This window comes from Oxyura jamaicensis, chromosome 15 (assembly GCF_011077185.1).
Source record: "Oxyura jamaicensis isolate SHBP4307 breed ruddy duck chromosome 15, BPBGC_Ojam_1.0, whole genome shotgun sequence".
NCBI lineage: Eukaryota > Metazoa > Chordata > Aves > Anseriformes > Anatidae > Oxyura > Oxyura jamaicensis.
Genome location: NC_048907.1, coordinates 2,765,995 through 2,784,973, shown reverse-complemented (window position 1 = coordinate 2,784,973; position 18,979 = coordinate 2,765,995). Strand labels below are relative to the sequence as shown.

The window sequence follows — 18,979 nt, the reverse complement described above, 5'->3', positions numbered from 1 at the left end:
GACAGTGCCCGTTGTTGTCAGGAAGGGGGGTGCTGTGCACGCACCAACAAGCCCCGGAGGGAAAGGACGCATCTAGGGCACTGCTGGGCAACACAAATCAGTCCGGCAAGTGGCAGAAGAAAATGGAGAAAGCCCTGGGAAACGCACATTGGAAGTCCCATGCAGAAATCTGACTAAACCTGACATTTCCTGTTATTAAAAATGAGATGAAGATGTTCAGGAAGGATTTAATCACCCTTGTTCATAAAATGTTTCCTGGCTTTGGGCACAGCCAAAGAATCGCCAAAGACAATTGTTCCTGTGTTTTACCATGGCAAAGGTACAGTGCTGGAGAGGGAGACGGGGATTTGTGGGGGAAATGAGAGAAACCCATGAGGTAGAAGAAAAAATGCTTACTGCGGCCCAAAAATTACAGTCTTAAATTGCAACCAGAAATAGGCCCTTCTAGAAAAGCGTTAATTATTTTGACTGTTTCAGCCCCTATATTGCACTGCAGTTAACTGAGAATTTGTCAATTAAAATAATTAACTAGCTCAGACAATTTCACTTGTTTATTTTTAAACAGCGCAGGTTGTCCAAGGATTTTGAAAAGCAAGTCCAAGCTGTGTATCACCTAACCACAGCTTTTGCTAAACAGAAGATAAATGCATGTATATATTTGAAATTCAATATATATTTTAAACTGGTTTAGATGCAATGAAGAATTTAAAAGGATTAAGATAATTAAGCCACAAATTAAAATTCACAAATTGGTTTCTTAACCTTTTTAATGTTTAGAGAAAGCACAGAGGCATGTGTAAGTAAACCCAGTGGTAATTAAAATAATGTATGAGCATGTGTTGCATAGAAAAATTCCAAATAGAGCTCTGGTGTCTCCAGCAAAGCACTTGCTAAACAGAACCAAAAGACACCCCAGGACTGAGTCTGCACCTTTCAACAAAGCAGCATTGCTCTCCTCCCAAGGGCTGATCCCTAAATGATTTAAGAGAGGGCTCTATTATAATATTTTAAAATTATATTTTATTTTTAAAAAAAGAAGAACTTTCACCAAGTTCCAGCTAGGATGGTAGCTCCAGTACATGCTGAAAAACAAACCAAGCAATGGGAGGATGCTGGGGAAACATGCCCAGATATCAGCCATTTGTGGAGCAAGGCCACAAGACATATGAATGTGCCTTACTTTTTTCAGTTTAAAGAGTAAGATTTTTTATTGTTATTAAATAAACCCAGAGGACCTTGGTGTTCCACAACATCTGAAACCAATCATTTTCAAAATGAAAGCAGACAGCTGCTCTGAGCTGAGTTTGCTCTCACAAAGCTCAGGGAATCACCAAAGTGAAATGCCCAAACCAACTGAAAACTATCAGAGTCAATAATTTAAGTTTATTCTGGGAACTCTGTAGAATAAATAGAGAGAAACACTTAGAGAAACATATGCTGGAATTCTTTAAAGGTGAAGAATGTGACAACAACATACTGTGGAAGTAGGATGCTCAGATGTGTGTTTTATTGCTGCTATATTCAAAATAAAAGCCAGAGGAAGAGGTGGGAGGGTCTTGGACTCGAACCAAGCGTGTGTCAGTTTTGGCCGAGTGAGTACAGAGTGGGTGCAGCACTGAGGGCTCTTCCCCTCAGCTCTGTTTTTAAGAATTATTATTAGCAGGATTTGGGATGGATTATTGTAGAAGGTTTGAGATAGATTTCACTGGCTGATTTTTGCTTAAATAACAACCTTGAGGGAAAGTGTTTCTTTAAATCTCTTCCCTCCGGTTTGCTGCAAACAGCTCTCTCAAGATTAAAAAAAAAAAAAAAAAAAAGTGTTGCTTTTACATCCAAACAATCTAAAGTAAGAGCTCTAGGTTATCTGAAACGTTCAAGCACTGTCAGAATCATGCAAAGTGAAATGTTTACTGGAGGGCCGCTGAAGCCTATGCTTACCAGATACTCCCTCCTCCCCTTGCATTTCATTCTTTTGCTGCAGATTTACAGTTAATTGCCTTTGCTTAAATACCTGCAACAACACTGCTCAAACTGATGTAAACCAATGAAGTTACCCAAAGCCAAGAATTATTTGCTGCACAACTGGAGAGTGCCTTGTGGGATCCTCAGCACTGTTTTAAAACAGGCAGATCACAGTATGATGACGGAGGCAAGAGAAATTTGGCCATGCTTGAGATAATGCTTCATTTGTTCCAAGTCCTTAATTGAGGAATAAATCCAGATTACAAAATAAGATCAGCAGTACCAATTCCCCGTTGAAACATGAGCTAAGTATTTTATTTACCATGGCTTACTGTCACCTGATGAGTGAATGGGAATTTCCAGTTTGCGCTGTTTTGCTGTGATCTTTAACTTGAATAATTAACTCAATTTCTTTGATTATGTTATCTGGTGCTGAATGGTTGATGACTTGGTGATTAATTAAGGTAAAGGAAAAATAGATTTTGTATTTGTAGATTTGCTTTTCAAAGGCCTTAGAAGAAAGGCCAGCCATTAAAAAGCTGGAGGGTTGGACTTGCAAGATACCTAAAAGCGTTCTTTAAAATACTCAGGTTCAGAGGAAAGGTAACATTTGTCATGTGTTGGCACAGTGAAAGACACAATGAAAGACACTGGTGAAAGAGACAATAAGAAGTCTCTTTCACTGTTAAACCTGCACAGCCACATTTCTGGCTTCTGTAAAATGCTAAACTGAATCTAAGTCTCATCTACACCAGCGCTAAGCTGTGGGAGCAGAGGGAGGGCTGGGGACACAGCCAGTGCAACTGCCCAGGTCTTGTCTGCAGTGGTGGATAGGGGGCATCCTTGAAATCGAATGTGAAAACTGTACATGATGGGGTTAATCAGCTCTTGACTGCGCAGCATGTGGGGTTTGTTAAGCAGGCCTGCAGGAAAATATGCAGAAAGAATGAAGGCTCTCAGGAGATAAATCAGACTCCAGAAAACCAGGCAGGGCTGTTGGATCCCCAGCCCCAGGGACATGCTCTGAGGAACTTGCCCCACACTCCAGCTGAGCTGCAGAACCTGTTTCTAACACAGGACAGGAAAGGTGAGGTGTGGAGAAGCCAGGAGTGGCATTTTTTAAATAGCTTTTCTGCAGCACACTGTACCTCTCCTGTTTGGTCAGGGCAGGAGCCGTTTCTGCAGGCAGAGATGGACAACCTCCAGCACAGCTGTAACGAGACGTGAGCGTCCGCTGCTCCTCTGGGCTGTCCCTTCCCTCTGTCCTCGTCTGCTGGAGCAAGAAGATCTGACTTAGATCTGCAGTATTCATCAGGTATCGCTGTGAAGGATTTTTGGGTTAGTGCACACGCTCTTACAGACCCACCATGGACATCTTGGTCCCATCAGGATTTTTGCAGAATCTATGTTAAGGACACTGCCAATTTGAAAACTTGCTAAAAAGTTAAATTGGTGAACATTTAGAAAGATTTTTGAGTCTCTTCCTTCAGGAAGTCTAATTTTGCAGCACGTTTCAGTTGTTGCAGACAGAAAAGTGCACAAAGCCTGAAAACTCAAGGAGATGTTCATATTTAAAGAAATGAATGCAGAGAACTTGGATATGCAAATTTGAGTATCTCAAGACCATATACTGTGGTATAAATTACGTGTTTTTTCTTTTACAAGTGTTAACTAAAAAATCAGTCCTTTTATAATTGATATATAATTAAAATCTTCAGTTTCCATTCTTAAAAATATATACACTATAATAAATGAATTGTTTAGTTTGTTACAAAAAAATAAAATCACCGTTGTCTTACCTCACTGATTTTATATGTAAAGATGTGATTGAAATAATGAGATTATACAAACAGCAATAATCTCCCAGGAGATGGAAAGATTACAGGTAATTCTGAAATCTTTTGTAACAATACAATTTAAAATACTTTTAGAACTAGCAGTGCAGATAGCCTCTTTTGTAGGTAATGAAATTCTTTTGTGTTACTGTTTTAAAGAAAACACAGATCTCTTGAACAAATATTAATAATTAGCATATTTTAGTTAAAAGACTTTGAAATAAATATTTTGGGGTTATAATTACATACAGCCTCAATACCTGTAAGCATTGTTCCCTGTCAAGAGGCGAAGGGAAAGAATATTAAAGCTTTGAATAAAGTTCTGGTGATCTCTCAACACATCTCTGTTCACCGCTCTACAGGACTCTACAGCCTGGCTCTTGGTGGGAAATGCTCACAATTTCCTGCTTTTGTATGCGCACCTTCCCTGGGGGCTTTGCCTGCAGAAACACAGACTATGGCCCCAACAAATATGTAACAAGGCTGCAAAATTATGGCCCAGGGCAAATATCCAAGAGTGATATTAAGAGCCTTCTTTTTTTTTCTTGTGAGGTTTATAGAAAACGAGTTAAATGAATAGTTTTAAGGGTTATTGACAATATTTTTTCAAAGTACCTTCTTGAATGTTAGTATTGGCAAAAGTAGTCCTACAAATGTAGAAATGCTTTTACTTAAGTGTTTTTACTTAACAAGAATTAAGTAAATTTTGAGCACTTCAGTCTAGTGGAAAGTGTCCCAGCCCACGGCAGGTGGGTTGGAATTAGATGATCTTTAAGATCCCTTTCAGCCAGACCATTCTATGAACTGACAGCAGCGGTCTGCCTGCTTTTCGGTCAAATTATCTCTGCCAACCTCACCGAACACCTCGCAGCCCACAAGCATGCCAGCAAACCCCATCCTGGATTCACCTCAGCCTGCAGGAGGCTGTTACCAGCCCAGCCTGCCGTGTGTGCCAGGAAGGGCCAGGATGCAGCTGAATGCTTCAACAGTGTGCGCGTGGGCTTCCTCTGCTCATTACCTTTTCCCTCATACTGACAACCCAGCGCGCCCTGTCCCCAGCACCTCACCCTTTTCCCTGGTACTGCCAATCTGGTGTGCCCAGACCCCAGTTATCTGATCATTTTCCCTGATATCGAGGACCCGGTGTGCCCTAACCCCAACACCTCACCATTTCCCCAGATATTGACCACCCGGTGTGCCCCGACCCCAGCTACCTCGCTGTCTCCCCTTATCTTGACGATGTGGAGCGCCCTGACCCCAACCCCTCGCCGTCTTCCCTGCCATGACAACCGGGTGTGCCCCGTCCCCAGCCAGCTCCCCTGACCCCCAGCACCCCGCTGGTCCCCTCAGCCGCCAGATCCCTCTGCGGGACGCACCCCCGGGCCACAGCGGCTCCACCAGCGCCCCTCGGAGCCTACCGAGGAGCTTTTCGCCCCCGGGGGCTGAGCGGGGCCGGGCTCTGAGGGCCGCCATCGCCTCAGGCACGGAGGGCGGGGCGGGAGCCTCGCGCCGCCTCAGCGCCGCGCCCACAGCCCCGCGCGATGACGTCAGGGGCGCGCGTGGCCCCCGCGGCCCCGGCTGCGGGCTCGCGCCGCTGCCGTCCGCCGGCAGAGCTCGCGCCGCTTTGCCCCCCCCCCCCCCCCCCCCATCTCCCCGGCGCCGCATTGCACCGCGCCATGAGGGTGCAGCTGGAGCGCTGCTGCGGCGAGTGGCGGGAGCTGGAGGAGGAGTTCCGGCAGCTCCAGGTGAGGCGCGCGCTGAGGGGCAGGCGGCGGGAACGGCCCCTGAGGGACGGGGGCGGGGGGGGGGAGCGCCATGAGCCCGGCTCTGAGGTGGCAGCGCCACCCGCGCGTGTCCTCCCCCCGCGTCGTCCCCACGCGTCCCCTCACGTCTCGCACAGGCATCCTCAAGGCAATCCCCAAACCCCGACGGCTGTGGCGTGGCCGCCGGCGTCTGTGGGGCCGCCGAACGCGCCGCCGGGCTCCAGGGTTTGGTGGTGTTTCAGTTAAAAGTCCTTCAGGTGTGGGGGTGGCAGCGGGTGGCCGGGTGGGGGAGCGGGGAGATGGGGCTCGGCTGTGGTAAAACCTGCGGCATCCTCCTCCTGAGGGCCGCCGCTCTCCTCGCTGAGGGAGTCCAGCATGAAAGTCGGCGAACCGCCGGCGGTTTGTCCCCTCCTGTCAGCAGGGGGACGTGGAGGTGCCGGGGTCCCACAGAGCCAGCAGGGCTGGGGGGGTCCCAGCGCCTCAGGGCTCGCGGTGTGTGCTTGGGTCCGACCGCAGGCTTCGGAGGACGGCCCTGGGCTCAAACCAAACCACGACGTGTGGAATAGGAAACCCGGCTCTTCGGTAAGGAGATGCTTCGGCGTCCCGTCACGCTCAGGGCGCTCCCGCCCGTCTCATCCTGGATGACTGCGGGTTGTGGGTCGGGGCTGCGTCTCCCTTCTCCCATGCAGGAGGACGTTGGGCTCCGCCGTCAGCCCCTGTCCCCGACACAGCACCTAGCTCGGCGCGAGGTGCCGGGGCTGCTTGTGTTTGTGGAGAGGTTTGGGTTGCTGGGGCAGCGCCTTGCCCCTAGAGCAGCAGCCTGAGGAAGAGCTCGGGGCTGTGGGGACATTGTGGTTTTGGGGCAGGGCTGGCGACGGCTTCGTAACCCTGGCTGTGGCCCCTCTGTGCTGTGGGAAAACGCCAGTTGCCCTGCAACGACTTATTCATTGAACCCTACGTATGAACGCACAAAACAGATTCTGATGAGGGAGCTTAGACCTGCGAGGGCTCCCCGCGAATGTGGCTTAAATCCTGCAGACAAACGAGCCTGTTGGCCACAAGCAGGTGACTGTTGCGAGTGCAATGGAAAGCAGACCTCAGCGTCCCTGCAGAAAGCACGAGGCAGTGGCAGTGGTGTCAGATGTGCCTACCCTTGGTCTGCGGGCAAACCGGGCAGTCACAGCCCTGATTCTGCAAAACTTGTACGCCGGAGTGCAGGGATGGCTCCGATGTCCCCTCCTGAGGAGCTCGTAGACCTGGGACAAAAATACCTCTCTACCCGTGGTACACAAGACCTTTGGTTTTCAAGGCATGGTGCATCCTACGTGGAGAGAGCTGTGGCCATGCCTGACCCTCCAGGAAGGTGTTTGGCCTGTGGATTATCTGTGTTAGCGGAAATACAGCTCCCTGTGCTGCCAGCAGGTCCCCTTTGTGTGCACTCACTTGATGAATAAATAACTTAATTAGCAAATGTTATGTTGTTCTAGACACTAGTGTCACTTTTAAATCATTATCCTGATGGTTCTAGTCAGTGTTGGAATTCACTAGTTCTCAACTTGCGTGTTTGCATTTCCAATAAATACTTAAGCTTTTTCAGCAAAGAGCTTCTTACCCCGTTTAGCAGCCTTTCCAAGGACACCGTTACATGACACCCAGAGAAGCAGAAGGAGTTGCTGGGCGACCCAGTGAGCCCCAGAGTTCTCAGCAAAACCAAACCAGTCCTGCAGTGATGGGCGCTGTGGTGCCTCACATCGTTAGGTTGGTTAGTTAGGTTTTCAGATGGGATGGTGGAGCTTATTTTATGTCGCTGCCGTAAATAACGAACAGCCAGGTCTGAACAAGGAGGAGAGCAAAGATTTGTTTTGTGTGGCTTTAGTACTGTGTTTATGCCTGAGGAGTACTGGCAGGTAATTTTCTGTGGTGTAATTTTCTGTGAGATGTGCTGATAGATAAAGTGAATGGCCATTTAACCCCTCCGTTCCCTCCTCGACACTGACTCTGCAAACTCTGTCTTCTGAGTTATAGCTCTTAAAAAAATCTATTTTTCTCCTTAAACCAGGGCTTGTGTTGAACTTCCACGTGATAAGGGGTCTGGCTTGCAGAGGGCCATGATGCAAACCATGGCGTGCCCAGACAGGCGCCGAGCTTGTACGGGTTTGTTCATGGTGTGAAACCTTCTGTGTCAGCTTTATTGGCTAAAGAAGTCCTTGTGCACCTCCCTGCAGTGTTGGAATGGGTTGAACGCAGGGTCCGGGACCTCCTGGGCCCGTTGCATCCTTTTCTCTGCTGGGCGAGCTGTGGCATGGTTTTGGATGTGCTGGAGGAAGCAGTGGGCTGTGCTGGAGCAGCCAGTCGTGGGGCTTGGGGTGGCCGCAGTGGCCAGGAGGCTTGTCCAATTGCCCAGGTTGTGTTTTGTGGTCACTTTTGTAATTTATTTTTTTTCTTCCCCCCTCTGGGTCCTCATCTCCTTTCCTCTTTTCTTCCAGATTGAATCTGGCTGTGAAATCAGAGTTCCTGAGCTGCGATTTCTCCCCGCGTTTGCTGGGGATGGATGGGGTCAAACGTCTGCTTTGTCACAGGGTGGGCTGGGAACAAGAAAGTCAGCCCCAGATGGGGAAAGCTTGGTAGAAAGAGGAAATGAGATGAATGCGGAGAGGATGCTCTCTCTTTTGCAAGAACTTTTATTAGTGTCCCTTCAAGCCGTGCTGGTTTGGTATCACCCCTTGGTTGTCTGCCTGAGGGACTGGAGGCTGCTGTAATGGGGTGACGCGGGAAACCCCTCCCTGGGTGCCTGTTGACTCCCAAAAAAACAGGGCTTGCTTCCATGCGAGGACCCAATGCCATCCATAACCTAGAAGGGCTCTTCCTACTGAACCTCTCTTCTCCTCCTGCAGGAAACACACAAAGTTTACAGGCAGAAACTGGAGGAAGTCACCAGCTTGCAGACAGCCTGCAGCAGCTCCATACACCGGCAGAAGAAGACGTTAAGGGATCTGAAGCACAGCCTGCAACGGTAAGGGGAGGTCTGAAGGGGGGAGGAGGCAGGACTGGAATGTTTCTGCTTCCCAAAGGGCAGAAATGTTTGGAGTTTTAGCAGTTTAATATGTAGTCTGCGTCACAGTGGCAATTTTGCTCCATAAAAATCTTGTGTCAGTTCCATTTATCGCAGTCAGGTAAAACGTTTGTAACCACATGAGAGATCGAGTCCTATAAATAAAGAAGATCCAGTCAATCTTTGAGGGAGCCTGAATGGGTTTGCATGCCTGCAGTAGGTCCAGTACTCTGTGGGACCGTACTGCTTTTGGTCTGTGCGTTTTGCCAAGTGAGCAAAGCCTTACTCCATCAGCTGTGCTGCCAGGGCAGTGTCAGTCCTTGAACCTGCAGGTCTAATTGTCCCCGGGGGGACTACCAGCAGGGACTGGCTCTGTCTGTGAGGCTGCTCACCGGGAGCCACCAGCTCAGTCCTTGCGTACAGTCCTCAAACAACACAGCTTGCTGACCTCCCTGTGCTAACCCCTCTGCTCTCTGTTTTACATTAATTGGTAAACCTGCAATTTGCAAGTAAATCATCAGCTGTGCGTTTGTTACATCCTGAAATGTTTTACGTCCGAAGAGCTGTGGCCTCGATGAAAGCTTTTGCTGGGCTGGGCCTGGCCAAGACTTGTAAACAACCCCTGGGTCCCAAGCCTTGTGGGGATATGGGGAATAACTTTGGGGTCTCAGGATGGGGGGGATGCTGGGGTGGGCACAGGCTGATTCCTCTGCTCTCTGCGGTCTTTTTTTGTGTGTTGTGCGTGATGGTGATGTCTGCAGGCAGGCAGCTTGGGGGTTTTGGAGGTCTGGTTGCCACAAACATGGCTTGTAAATCCATTCTCTGCAGGTAGAAAGGCAGTGGTGAAAGGTAGGGTCATGCAGAGCCCTCCTCTTGCCCAGCACTGCCCAGCTGCACCCTGTGCCCTTCCTAAAATGCCTGATTTCAGCAGAGTGAGAGCAGCAAGAAAAGCAAGCTGGAGGTCCCTTCCCCCACCTGCTGTCCTCTGTCCAAGCTGCCATTGATTGTGTGGGGGCTGCATCAACCTTTCAGTTTAAATGAGTTTGACATCCTTTCAGTGGTGGCTCAGAAGGATGCGTGAGGTCTTTTTTGTTTTGTTTTTAGAGGCTGTGCAGTGAGCTTTTGTCCTTCATGAGGAGGTTATGGGGTCTGAGTGTAGCTTTTCAACCCCAAAGAGAGCCCAGATCAGTTTGGGTGCTGTAAGGGCAGCGCCTGAAACCGCACAGAAACTTTCCGAAGTGGAAGGCGCTCCTACAAAAATGGCACAATGTGCCTGAACAGCTTCCCAGTGGAAGAGGTACAGAGTTTTGACACTGAGCTGAGGTGAAAGAAGCTGGTTTGTACACCAGGCAGGTGAAATAACCCACAATGACACAAAACAGGCAGCGAAATAAAATCAGGGCTAAGCCAAATGTTGCTGCGGAAAAACAGGAGAGAGGTGCGCAATGGCATTAATTTACAGTTAGCTTTTTAACAGCATGAACTTTATGGCAAAGTCCTTAAAGAAAAAGGAGGTAAAAATATAAAGGGGAAGATCTTGTTTCTGTGTTTTTGCAGGTGCAAGCCCAGAGCTACTCCTGAAGAATTTGCTCTCATACAGCAGATCAGCACCCAGATCAAAGAGAGGCAAAATGCCTTCTTCGACATGGAAGCTTACTTGCCGAAGAAGAATGGGTAAGTGCTTTGCCAGGAGAAGCATGCACTCCAGGAAAGCTGATCTTTGAGTGTTCACAGCGGTGTTGTTCCCACAGGATAATGTGCATGCTGAAGAAATACATGTACCACTGGATTAGTCATAAATCTCTTGCTGAGCTGCTGTGTCAGTTGTACACAGAATTTATTAGCTGGAAGTGTATGTGAATGTGCTGTGTGTAGGCACGGGTTTTCTTGTTAAAATAGTAGTTAAATCTGCATCCGTGAGAGCTCATGGAATTCACTGGTCTGCAGTGACATTTTCCTGTGCTAGTTTTTTAAAGACGGTCAGTACAAAATTTCCCCCCTCTTTCATTTATTTAATTTTTCTTCCTCCCAAATATTGCTTTCAACTGACTTAACATCTGTGCTTTGCTTTAAGTGGGGCTGCTGGGATGTATTTTGTTCAGTTGTCAAGGGCTGTGCAACCCTGGCGGTCAGGAGATGCTGATGCGGAGTAAGCCGAGCCAAGTGACTTGATTTGTACCCTTGATTTGTTTCCTTTCCCCTTCCCAAGTCTGCTGCTTCTTTGTCTGCGTGGTGAGATGAGCGTTTTGGGTGGAAATGCTCTGGTGTGGGGAACTGATCTGAAATCAAGAAGCTGGTAAAAGGTGCTGCAGCACTGTGGGTGGAGTGCTCTGCCAGAAACTTTTCTTCCAGTTTCTCCACGTTAATTTTATTTTCTGGTGGCGTATAATAATTATCTCACCCTGAGACCATAGCGTGGAAAAGGGACCAGGAAAAGAAACCTTTTCTCTAACTTCTTGCAAATCCTGACTGAACTTTGTGCAATTAAATCTTCAATGGTCTGTATTTCCAGTTTGTTTTAATTAAAAACCGACAGCAAAAGGTGTGGTGTTCAAAGCAAATAAACTTAACGTGGGTCTGTTCTTGTTTTTTGTCTTCCAGTTTGTACTTGAATCTTGTGCTGGGAAATGTGAATGTAACCCTCCTGAGTAACCAAGCAAAGTAAGTGAGCGTTTCCATACAGGCGCATCTGGGGCTAGCAGGGGGTGTATGCTGAAGCCCAGGGACAGGAATGGTTTTCTCTTAGACCTGATTAAAGGTCATCGCTCAGGATCAGATAAGTCAGACCGAGACAGGCCAAGCTAAAGCTTCCTGTAGCTCCAGTGGGTTTTGTCCCCCATTCACTTTTAAGCCCAGCCAGGGCTGTTGCCTTAGTTTAAGGGAGTTTCAGCTGGGTTTTGCAACAAGAAATAATACTGTGAGTTCCAGGCACACAGGGCTCCAGAAAATGGAGATTTTTTATATAAATGTGAGAAATGAAGAGAGCTGCTGCTGCTTAACCTGGCAACCCAGAAACCAGCTCTTAGGGACTGAAGCTGTTGAGTTTTGCAGCATCACAGTCATGCAGGTGAAATGCTGCTTTTCATCACTGCTAGCTGATTTGCTAAATGTTTCAAGCAAAATTTCTCATCTTTTGGTTTGGGATGTGGATTTGTATCTGGTTTGAAAAGAAGTGAAGCCACGTTCAGTAAAACCTCTGTTTACACTCATGTGACGCGTGACATTCCCTGCTCTGTGCTTTTTTCCTTTCAGGTTTGCCTACAAAGATGAGTATGAGAAGTTCAAACTTTATCTCACAATCATCTTGTTACTTGGGGCTGTGGCCTGCAGGTTTATTCTTCACTACAGGTAAGCCTGCATTTTTTACTTTCAACCAAGTGTTTTGAATACAAATGTGCTGGATTAGAAGCTGATTCATTTGAACTAATTGCCAGAGACCAGGAGATGGGTGCAGACTGTATTTGGGGTTTGAATAGTTGTGGTTCCCCAGCAGGGGAGCATCTGTACCTGTTTTTCAGTGCAGACAGGACCTGTATTTTAGCTATTCTCTTTTTCTTGATTAGCGTTTTAAGAAAGCACAACACGATAATCCTTATCTGTTGTTTTTCTGGTGTTGCACTGTGCTTGGGAAAGAGTGGTTTGTTTTGTTCGCAGGTTGTCCCAGGAAGGTACAGAGCAACCCCGTGCTGTTGCTCTGGGGTTGCAAACACCACCCAAGAGAGCGTTTCCATCAAATGGTTAGACATGAGAAGTAATCTTTACGTCACAATAACATATCACCAGCAAGCCTCTGCTATTCAGTTTTGCTTAAAAACCAGCCAGGTGTTTTAGCTGGACCCTTCCATCGATGTCTCTGTGGATCGTACCAGGGACTGGTGCTGTCATGTATGGAGGCTGCCCCAAATCCCTGTGACTTCGGGGGTCTTTTACCCCCAGGGTGTAATGCTCTTCTGTTCTTTTAGTTGATTGGATTTATAGAGATCTCATCGAATCTCCTCATTGAATTAGCCTGGAAATGCTTCTCTAAATTGGATCATCTGGTGCTTCCATGGTGTTTTCTCTCCTTCAGAAGGAATTAATGTCATCTCTGCATACCTGCTTAGCGGCTAAGGCTCCGCAGCGTTATATCATTGGGCACTTCCCAGGGTAAAGGACTCTCTGCTTGGCAGCAGTGCCAATATCTGTGGCTCTGCATGTGGATTAGAGATGACCTCACTTGGGCAGGCTTTCATCCTCCCAGGGGAAGGGAGGGAAAACAGGGATTTTTAAATGTGTTTCTGTAATTAATAGGATTTCTTTTTACTGTGCTTTTTTAACAGGGTGACAGATGAAGTGTTCAATTTTCTGTTGGTGTGGTATTACTGCACGCTGACGATACGGGAAAGTATTCTTATTAGCAATGGATCAAGGTAATGTGCCACCTGCAAAAACTATTCAAAGCATGAAACGTCCATAAAATTAAAACAAGCAACAGAAGCAGATTCAGTTTGGCGCTGAAGCCCAGCAAATCTGAGATGTTGATTCCTCTATGCAGGGTCTGTTGTCCCTGTTCCTCTCCCCAGTTTCTTCTAAGGGCAGATGTGTAGGGAGGAGAAAGCACAGTTTCTGCAAGTCTGTAATTTCTTGGTCCGGGGCATTGGATGTTTTTTGTAGCTATGGGTTAGTTGTAGGTGTGATCTGGGATGTAATTATGTGTGTTTTCAGTGACGTGATGCTGACTTTGTACCTTCTCGTGTCTCTAGTGGTACCTGTATGTATGTTGGTATGCTGGCGTACACTCATGAGAAAAAGGGAGCAGGAGCTGAGTCACTGTCTGGTTTGTGCCACGCAGTCAGCGTGATCGCTCTGCAGGTCACTGCCGTGTGTCCTGAAGCGTTTGACTAAATTACAGCTGTGTCAAAGGAAAATTGGTGGCTAAGAGGAAATAATTGTATAAAGAGCTGGGAACACAAAGTGTTGGGAGAAGTAAACTGAAGGGTGATCCTTGCTCCGAGCCTTCATTTCTTATGACACCTTTCGTAGGAGTATCCTGAACTACCCCTCTTTTATCGGGATGCTCAGTCAGATTTTCCAGTCTCCTATTCCCATTTTGGCACTGAACTCACTGCTCGTGCAGCATACGGGGTTACCAAGCGCACCCTGAGCATTACTAGAGCAAGGGAATGCTGGAAGGAGAAGTTCAGCTTTTCTTCTGGGACTTTTACCCGATCAGTTGCATAGCCCCGCATGCAGCTGTTGAGAAGCTTGGCTGCTCCCCTGCAGGGCTGCCGGCCAGAGAAGGCTGGCACTGGTGATGGTGTGAGGACCGCTGGGCGTGTGAACCCCTCTAAGGGCGTGGGTGAGCCCAGAGAAGTTACAGGTAAAATCAAAATGAAGCAAACCTCGAGCCGGCTCTTCCTGCTCCAGCTGCAATTGTCTTTCTGGTGCTGTCATCTCTTCCCTCCTCCCACAGGCGCTTGGAGCAGTAGGAATTTCAGGGCGTCCTCTGACTTCCCCAGCACCCTGGGAAGCTCTGAGCAGCCTGGGGAGGGAGTCCTTGTCCTGGCTGTGGAGAGCAATAACTCGTCCTGCCTCTGCTGTGCCTTTTGCTTTTGCTCTGGGGGAGCTTGAAGAAGTTGCTTATATTTGCTCTTGCCTAGCTTGACCTGGAGTCTTGTCATAGATTTGAGCAATAGCCTGAAGGTTGTGTCCCCACTTTTCATCATCCAGACGGGCTGGCACAGGGCGTGGGTAAACCACAGCCATCACCACATCTCTTCCCAGGCGTGAGTCTGCATGCAGGCTTGCTGCTGGGTGAGTGGCTGCTGCTGCAACACCTGCAGCTCCCTGTTACATTAATGAGGGTTCTGACGTGTCTCCCTTGCAGTGCATGTGCCTGGTACCAGTCCTGGGGAGCAGCTGTGACGGAGATGGGGTGGCAGCAGCCAGGGTGCTCCATCCAGCCCGTGGCATTTGTAAAAGAAAATAATTTCTGTCCAGTTTGCTGGCGTTACAGCTAGCCACTAAAAATGAGTGAGGCCTCTCCCCACTGACCACAGAGCTTGAGGATGTGCAGGGCATGTGAGAGCTGAACACGGCGAGCTCTGTGAGACACAAAGGAAAAGTTTGCAAGGTTGGGAAGTGGCTTGTCTGTGTCCAGCAAAGAAACCTCTGGTTGACGTGGGCAATGTGGGCTGCCTCGGCTGCTTGTCATCTGGTAACAAACACCTGCTGTCCCTTCTTGGTTTCTTGGCAAGTCCTTTGTTGCCACCAACTTAGTTTTTGTTTGTTTGATTTGGGCCAGTCAGGATTATTTTTTGTCTTTAAAGCCAGACCTAAGTAGTTAAAATTCATGTTCCTCGTCTAACTGCCGTATTTTATTCTGTTCAGGATCAAAGGCTGGTGGGTGTCTCATCACTATGTCTCCACGTTCCTGTCTGGAGTAATGTTAACGTGGTGAGTTTGCTCTCTCCTGCTCATGGTGCTTTAAAATGTGTGCGTCATCTGAGCATATTAATCCAGTGTGACCACGTAGCTGTGTCTGCCCAGGCACATAGCAAAGCATCAAACTTGTCTGATGCTACGGATGTTTCAGTGATAAATACAACACTCTGCAAGTTTGTTTTTACACTGCTGGTTTAAAAAAAAAAAGTCTCCCAATTTCTATTTCCGTATAAGCTGAGCAAAACAAGCAGTGTTTCTCTTTAGAGAGGGAGAGTGACACAAAATGAATTGTTTGGTGCCTTATCACCCAGATTGTAAACCAACTATAAAGCAAAAAAAAAAAAAAGCAACTTACATTCCAGCGTGGTGGTGGTGGTGAAACAACCCAGCAACGCACCCTGTGTGTGGCTCCTGTATGACCCACCTCAGTTTGGTGTGACCTGATTAGTTAATAAGTAAGAATTGTTTTGAAACAACGTGTTTTTGTTCTGAATCTCTAAGGAGATCACACAGTCGCTACAGCAAAAGGTCTGTATCCTGAACTATTGTTAGATAAGGAGCACGAGCACCCCTGCTCCACTGCTTTAATTCATAACGTGGACACTGCTGAATGGCTTTGACTGCTGCCTAGAGGAAACTGCAACGGGCAAATCAATAAGAGGGGGCAGCCTAATCAATCAGACCGTTTGCTGCCTGCCAGAGCGGCGATGTGCAGCTGTAGCACCCTTTCTGGACTCCAGATGGGGTAGAGCGGGCTGGGCACCAGCTGCTTATTTCATCTTCTAATGGGATTCTTGGCTGACAAGGGGTGGGCGCTGCATTGTATGCTTTTCATCAAACAAATAGACTTCTTTTGTATTTTGCTTCCAGGCCAGATGGACTCATGTATCAAATGTTTCGCAGTCAATTTTTAGCATTTTCAATATTTCAGAGTGAGTATATCTTACCTCGGTATTTCATGGGCTAAAATAGTTTTCTACCTGGGATGCTTAGAAAAAAACAGATCTGCTGCTTAAATACTGGAGTATTACACTGTGCGAGTATAAACAGTATAATACAACAAATACACAGTGTACAAGCATAAACAATAATACTATTGGATTAAAGATATCGAACTATTTTAATAATGTTTATGGTACTTCTGATTAGCCAGTGCAATGATGCTTTCCCTTATTCTCCAGGTTGTGTTCAGTTCCTACAATATTATTATCAAAGGGGCTGCCTTTATAGACTCCGTGCTCTGGGGGAGAGAAACCACTTGGACCTTACCGTAGGTGAGGTTGTCTGCGATGCTTTGTTCGCAAAATTGCGTTGTGTCAGACAGAAGGGGCAGGGTCGAGAGGCAGTGATATTGAGATGGTTTTGTGGCCTTCAGAGATTTCAGATTTGCCCAGCTGTTAGCCCCCTGCCCTGCTGCCTCTGGTACAAAAGCAGGAAGGGTGGCGAGTCTTTTATCATCCTCCTTGGGTCCTGTGGGGTGGGAATGGAGTTCTCTGATCCCCATCAACTCTTGAGGGCATTAAGATGGTTGTGTTGTTTATCCCCATCTTCATCTTCCTCCCATCACTGCCCCTTCAAGTTTCTATTTTAACCTAGCCGATTATTGCTGAGCAGAATAATCCTTATGGGGCGGTCTGCTTGTGACGAGCTGCAGCTTGGGATGCGCCCTGGCTTGTCTGTGCTAACTCCCTCTCTTCTGTTAACCTGTTGCAGAAGGATTTCAGTCCTGGATGTGGCGGGGGCTGACGTTTCTCCTTCCATTCTTGTTCTTTGGGCATGTAAGTTGGGCTGTTCTGTTCCCTCCTCTGCCTTGCGGGGCCTGGGGAGGGTGTGCTGGTGGTGCTGTGGTTGTAGTATGGTAACAAGGTGCTTTGGATCACACATACCCGTGCCAAACAATTCTAAATTTTTGCTGATAATTGCTTTTTTTTTTTTTTTTCTTTTCAGTTCTGGCAGCTATATAACGCAATCACGCTTTTTGGATTGTCAAGGCATAAGGAGTGCAAAGAATGGCAGGTGGGTGTTGGTTCTGCTCAGCAAAAACACGTAGCAGGGGAAGAGGGGTGCTTTAACTACATCCGTAAAATACTTGGCTATCTGACCCCATCTAAATATCTCAGGATGTTGTGGCACAGACCTATACAAGAGAATTCTAAATTGTGAAATACTGTATGGAAACTTGCACCCATGGGTGACCACACAAAATGAAAAGCAGAAAGTGGAGGGGAAAGAACATTCACTTGGGTAAATATCTCACACGTTTTTCATGTATGTGTGCATTTAACAGCAGTGGCTGCTGAGTTGGTGGCTCTTTTTTGTGGCTGAACCATGGGTTACATGCTTAAAAACAAGGTAACAAAAGTTACCTCGCTTAAATGTGGAAACAGTATCCCTGCCTCCCTGCCCCAATTCATCTGACCCCTAAAGCTCACCTTTTTTTTTTTTTTCTTTTTTAACCTTTTTTGTTTGTTTTCTCTTGTCCCCTTTCCTCAGGTTTGTGTGTTGGCTTTCACGTTTCTGCTGCTCTTCCTCGGGAACTTCCTCACTACTCTCAAAGTGGTGCACACTAAATTGCAGAAGAACAAAGACAAAATGAAGAAGCTGTGAACCTACCAGCGCGTGCTGGGTGCCAACATGGGAACTCGATGTCCCAGTGCCTGCAGCAGGCGCTCGGCGTTAGACAGCGCCTCCTGAACCTCTGCTATGCTGTGAACGAACTTGGAAGGACTCGTCTGTCCCTATGCTTGGTGAAGGATGTGGACTCTTCCAGCACAGACTCAGTATTAAGCAAGCATGGCTCTCCAGTTTGCAGTCCTGCTATTTATGTATATTTAATACAAAACGTGTTTGCATTTTGGTTTTTCTGTGTGTATATATAGCAGCATGCACCTGCCTGGCAAAAAGCCAGCACTGGGAGAATGTGGGATTTACTGTAATTCCAGTCCTGGAATGATATTTAACACTTTCCAGTTTTATTATTTAAACTCTGGGTATTGGATTTTTAAAGCTTTATGAACACTCCGGGTTGCTCAGTAATACAGACTGAATGCTGTTTTCAAAAGCATTTGTTTCAGGCATATTTTCAGTGGCAATACTAACCTATGTGTACTGTGAAAAAATGCCCATCTTTGTACCATACTGCTGCTATATACACCTTTAAAAAGCTATTTAAAGAGGAGAAATCCTTTTAAGCAAGCAAAATAGTTGTGAAATGGCAGGAAAGTCTGCTAGCCCTCTTCCAGGGAGATCAGGTAATCTGCCCAAGCCTGGAAAACACCTAAAAATAAACTGTAATTTGCAGCTGCTTTATCTCCTTTTTAATAACCAACACGCTGCCCTTTGAGTTGTTCTTTTAAGACAGTGTTTTTCTTGAAAGTGGTCTCGATCAGTGGCAGTAAGTGCAGTTGCACTTCAGTTCCCGTTTTCGGTACCTCTTTGCTCCCAGTGCCATTCTGGAAAGATGAAGAGAGGCTAAGCAGAAGTATGAAATGCCTCCTTTAAATCCTGTACTTGTACCAAGCATTAAGAGAATGTAAACGCTTGTTTGGAAGGACAGCTGAGGAGAAATACTGACTCCCATCCCACTGAACTCCTTCTGCTTCTTGAACTTAGTTGAATAAGCTTGTTTTGGGGGCTTTAACATCTGCACCTCCGAAGCCCAGCTGCAGTATTGTGAGCTGCTCTATGCAGCCCGTTTCTCAGCTGTGTGCTGGCTTCCCTGGAGCTAGCACAAGGCCCAGAGTGGGCAAATGGCTTTGTCAGGGTGATCTGAACATTACGTCCTTCTCCCACTAAGTGTGCTCATGAAGAAATACATATGCACTATATACTTTACATGGTTTTGTTAGTTATTTTGTAGCTGCAAGGCTAACAAAATTACCTTTACAGTGTCTGTCCTGTGGGCATGAACAATAAATTGCCGTTTGCATATTTTGAACAACTTT

General features: G+C 47.0%; 2 protein-coding genes across 3 annotated transcripts in view; one reads left to right on the top strand and one right to left on the bottom strand.

The window, feature by feature from the left end:
• The window catches only part of MORN3 (MORN repeat containing 3), a 14,661-nt gene extending 9,340 nt beyond the window's left edge, over nt 1-5,321 (bottom strand). The window contains exons 1-2 of one of the 2 annotated variants that reach the window (XM_035340578.1): nt 5,216-5,321; nt 3,111-3,232 (exon numbers count right to left, since the gene is read on the bottom strand). Coding sequence is in view for 1 of the 2 variants with exons in the window: in XM_035340577.1 (XP_035196468.1) it covers nt 3,111-3,274 (164 nt within the window). In the remaining variant the exon portion in view is untranslated. Of the gene's footprint in view, nt 1-3,110; nt 3,676-5,215 lie in introns of those variants that run through there. The other variant, XM_035340577.1, reaches the window with a different exon arrangement.
• TMEM120B (transmembrane protein 120B) lies at nt 5,321-18,979 on the top strand. Its single transcript, XM_035340576.1, has 12 exons — nt 5,321-5,542; nt 8,455-8,573; nt 10,170-10,286; nt 11,214-11,273; nt 11,865-11,960; nt 12,932-13,021; nt 14,982-15,047; nt 15,906-15,967; nt 16,217-16,309; nt 16,749-16,813; nt 16,983-17,051; nt 17,529-18,979. The coding sequence occupies exons 1-12, from the start codon at nt 5,339-5,341 to the stop codon at nt 17,640-17,642; spliced, it is 1,155 nt and encodes a 384-aa protein (XP_035196467.1). The 5' UTR covers nt 5,321-5,338; the 3' UTR covers nt 17,643-18,979.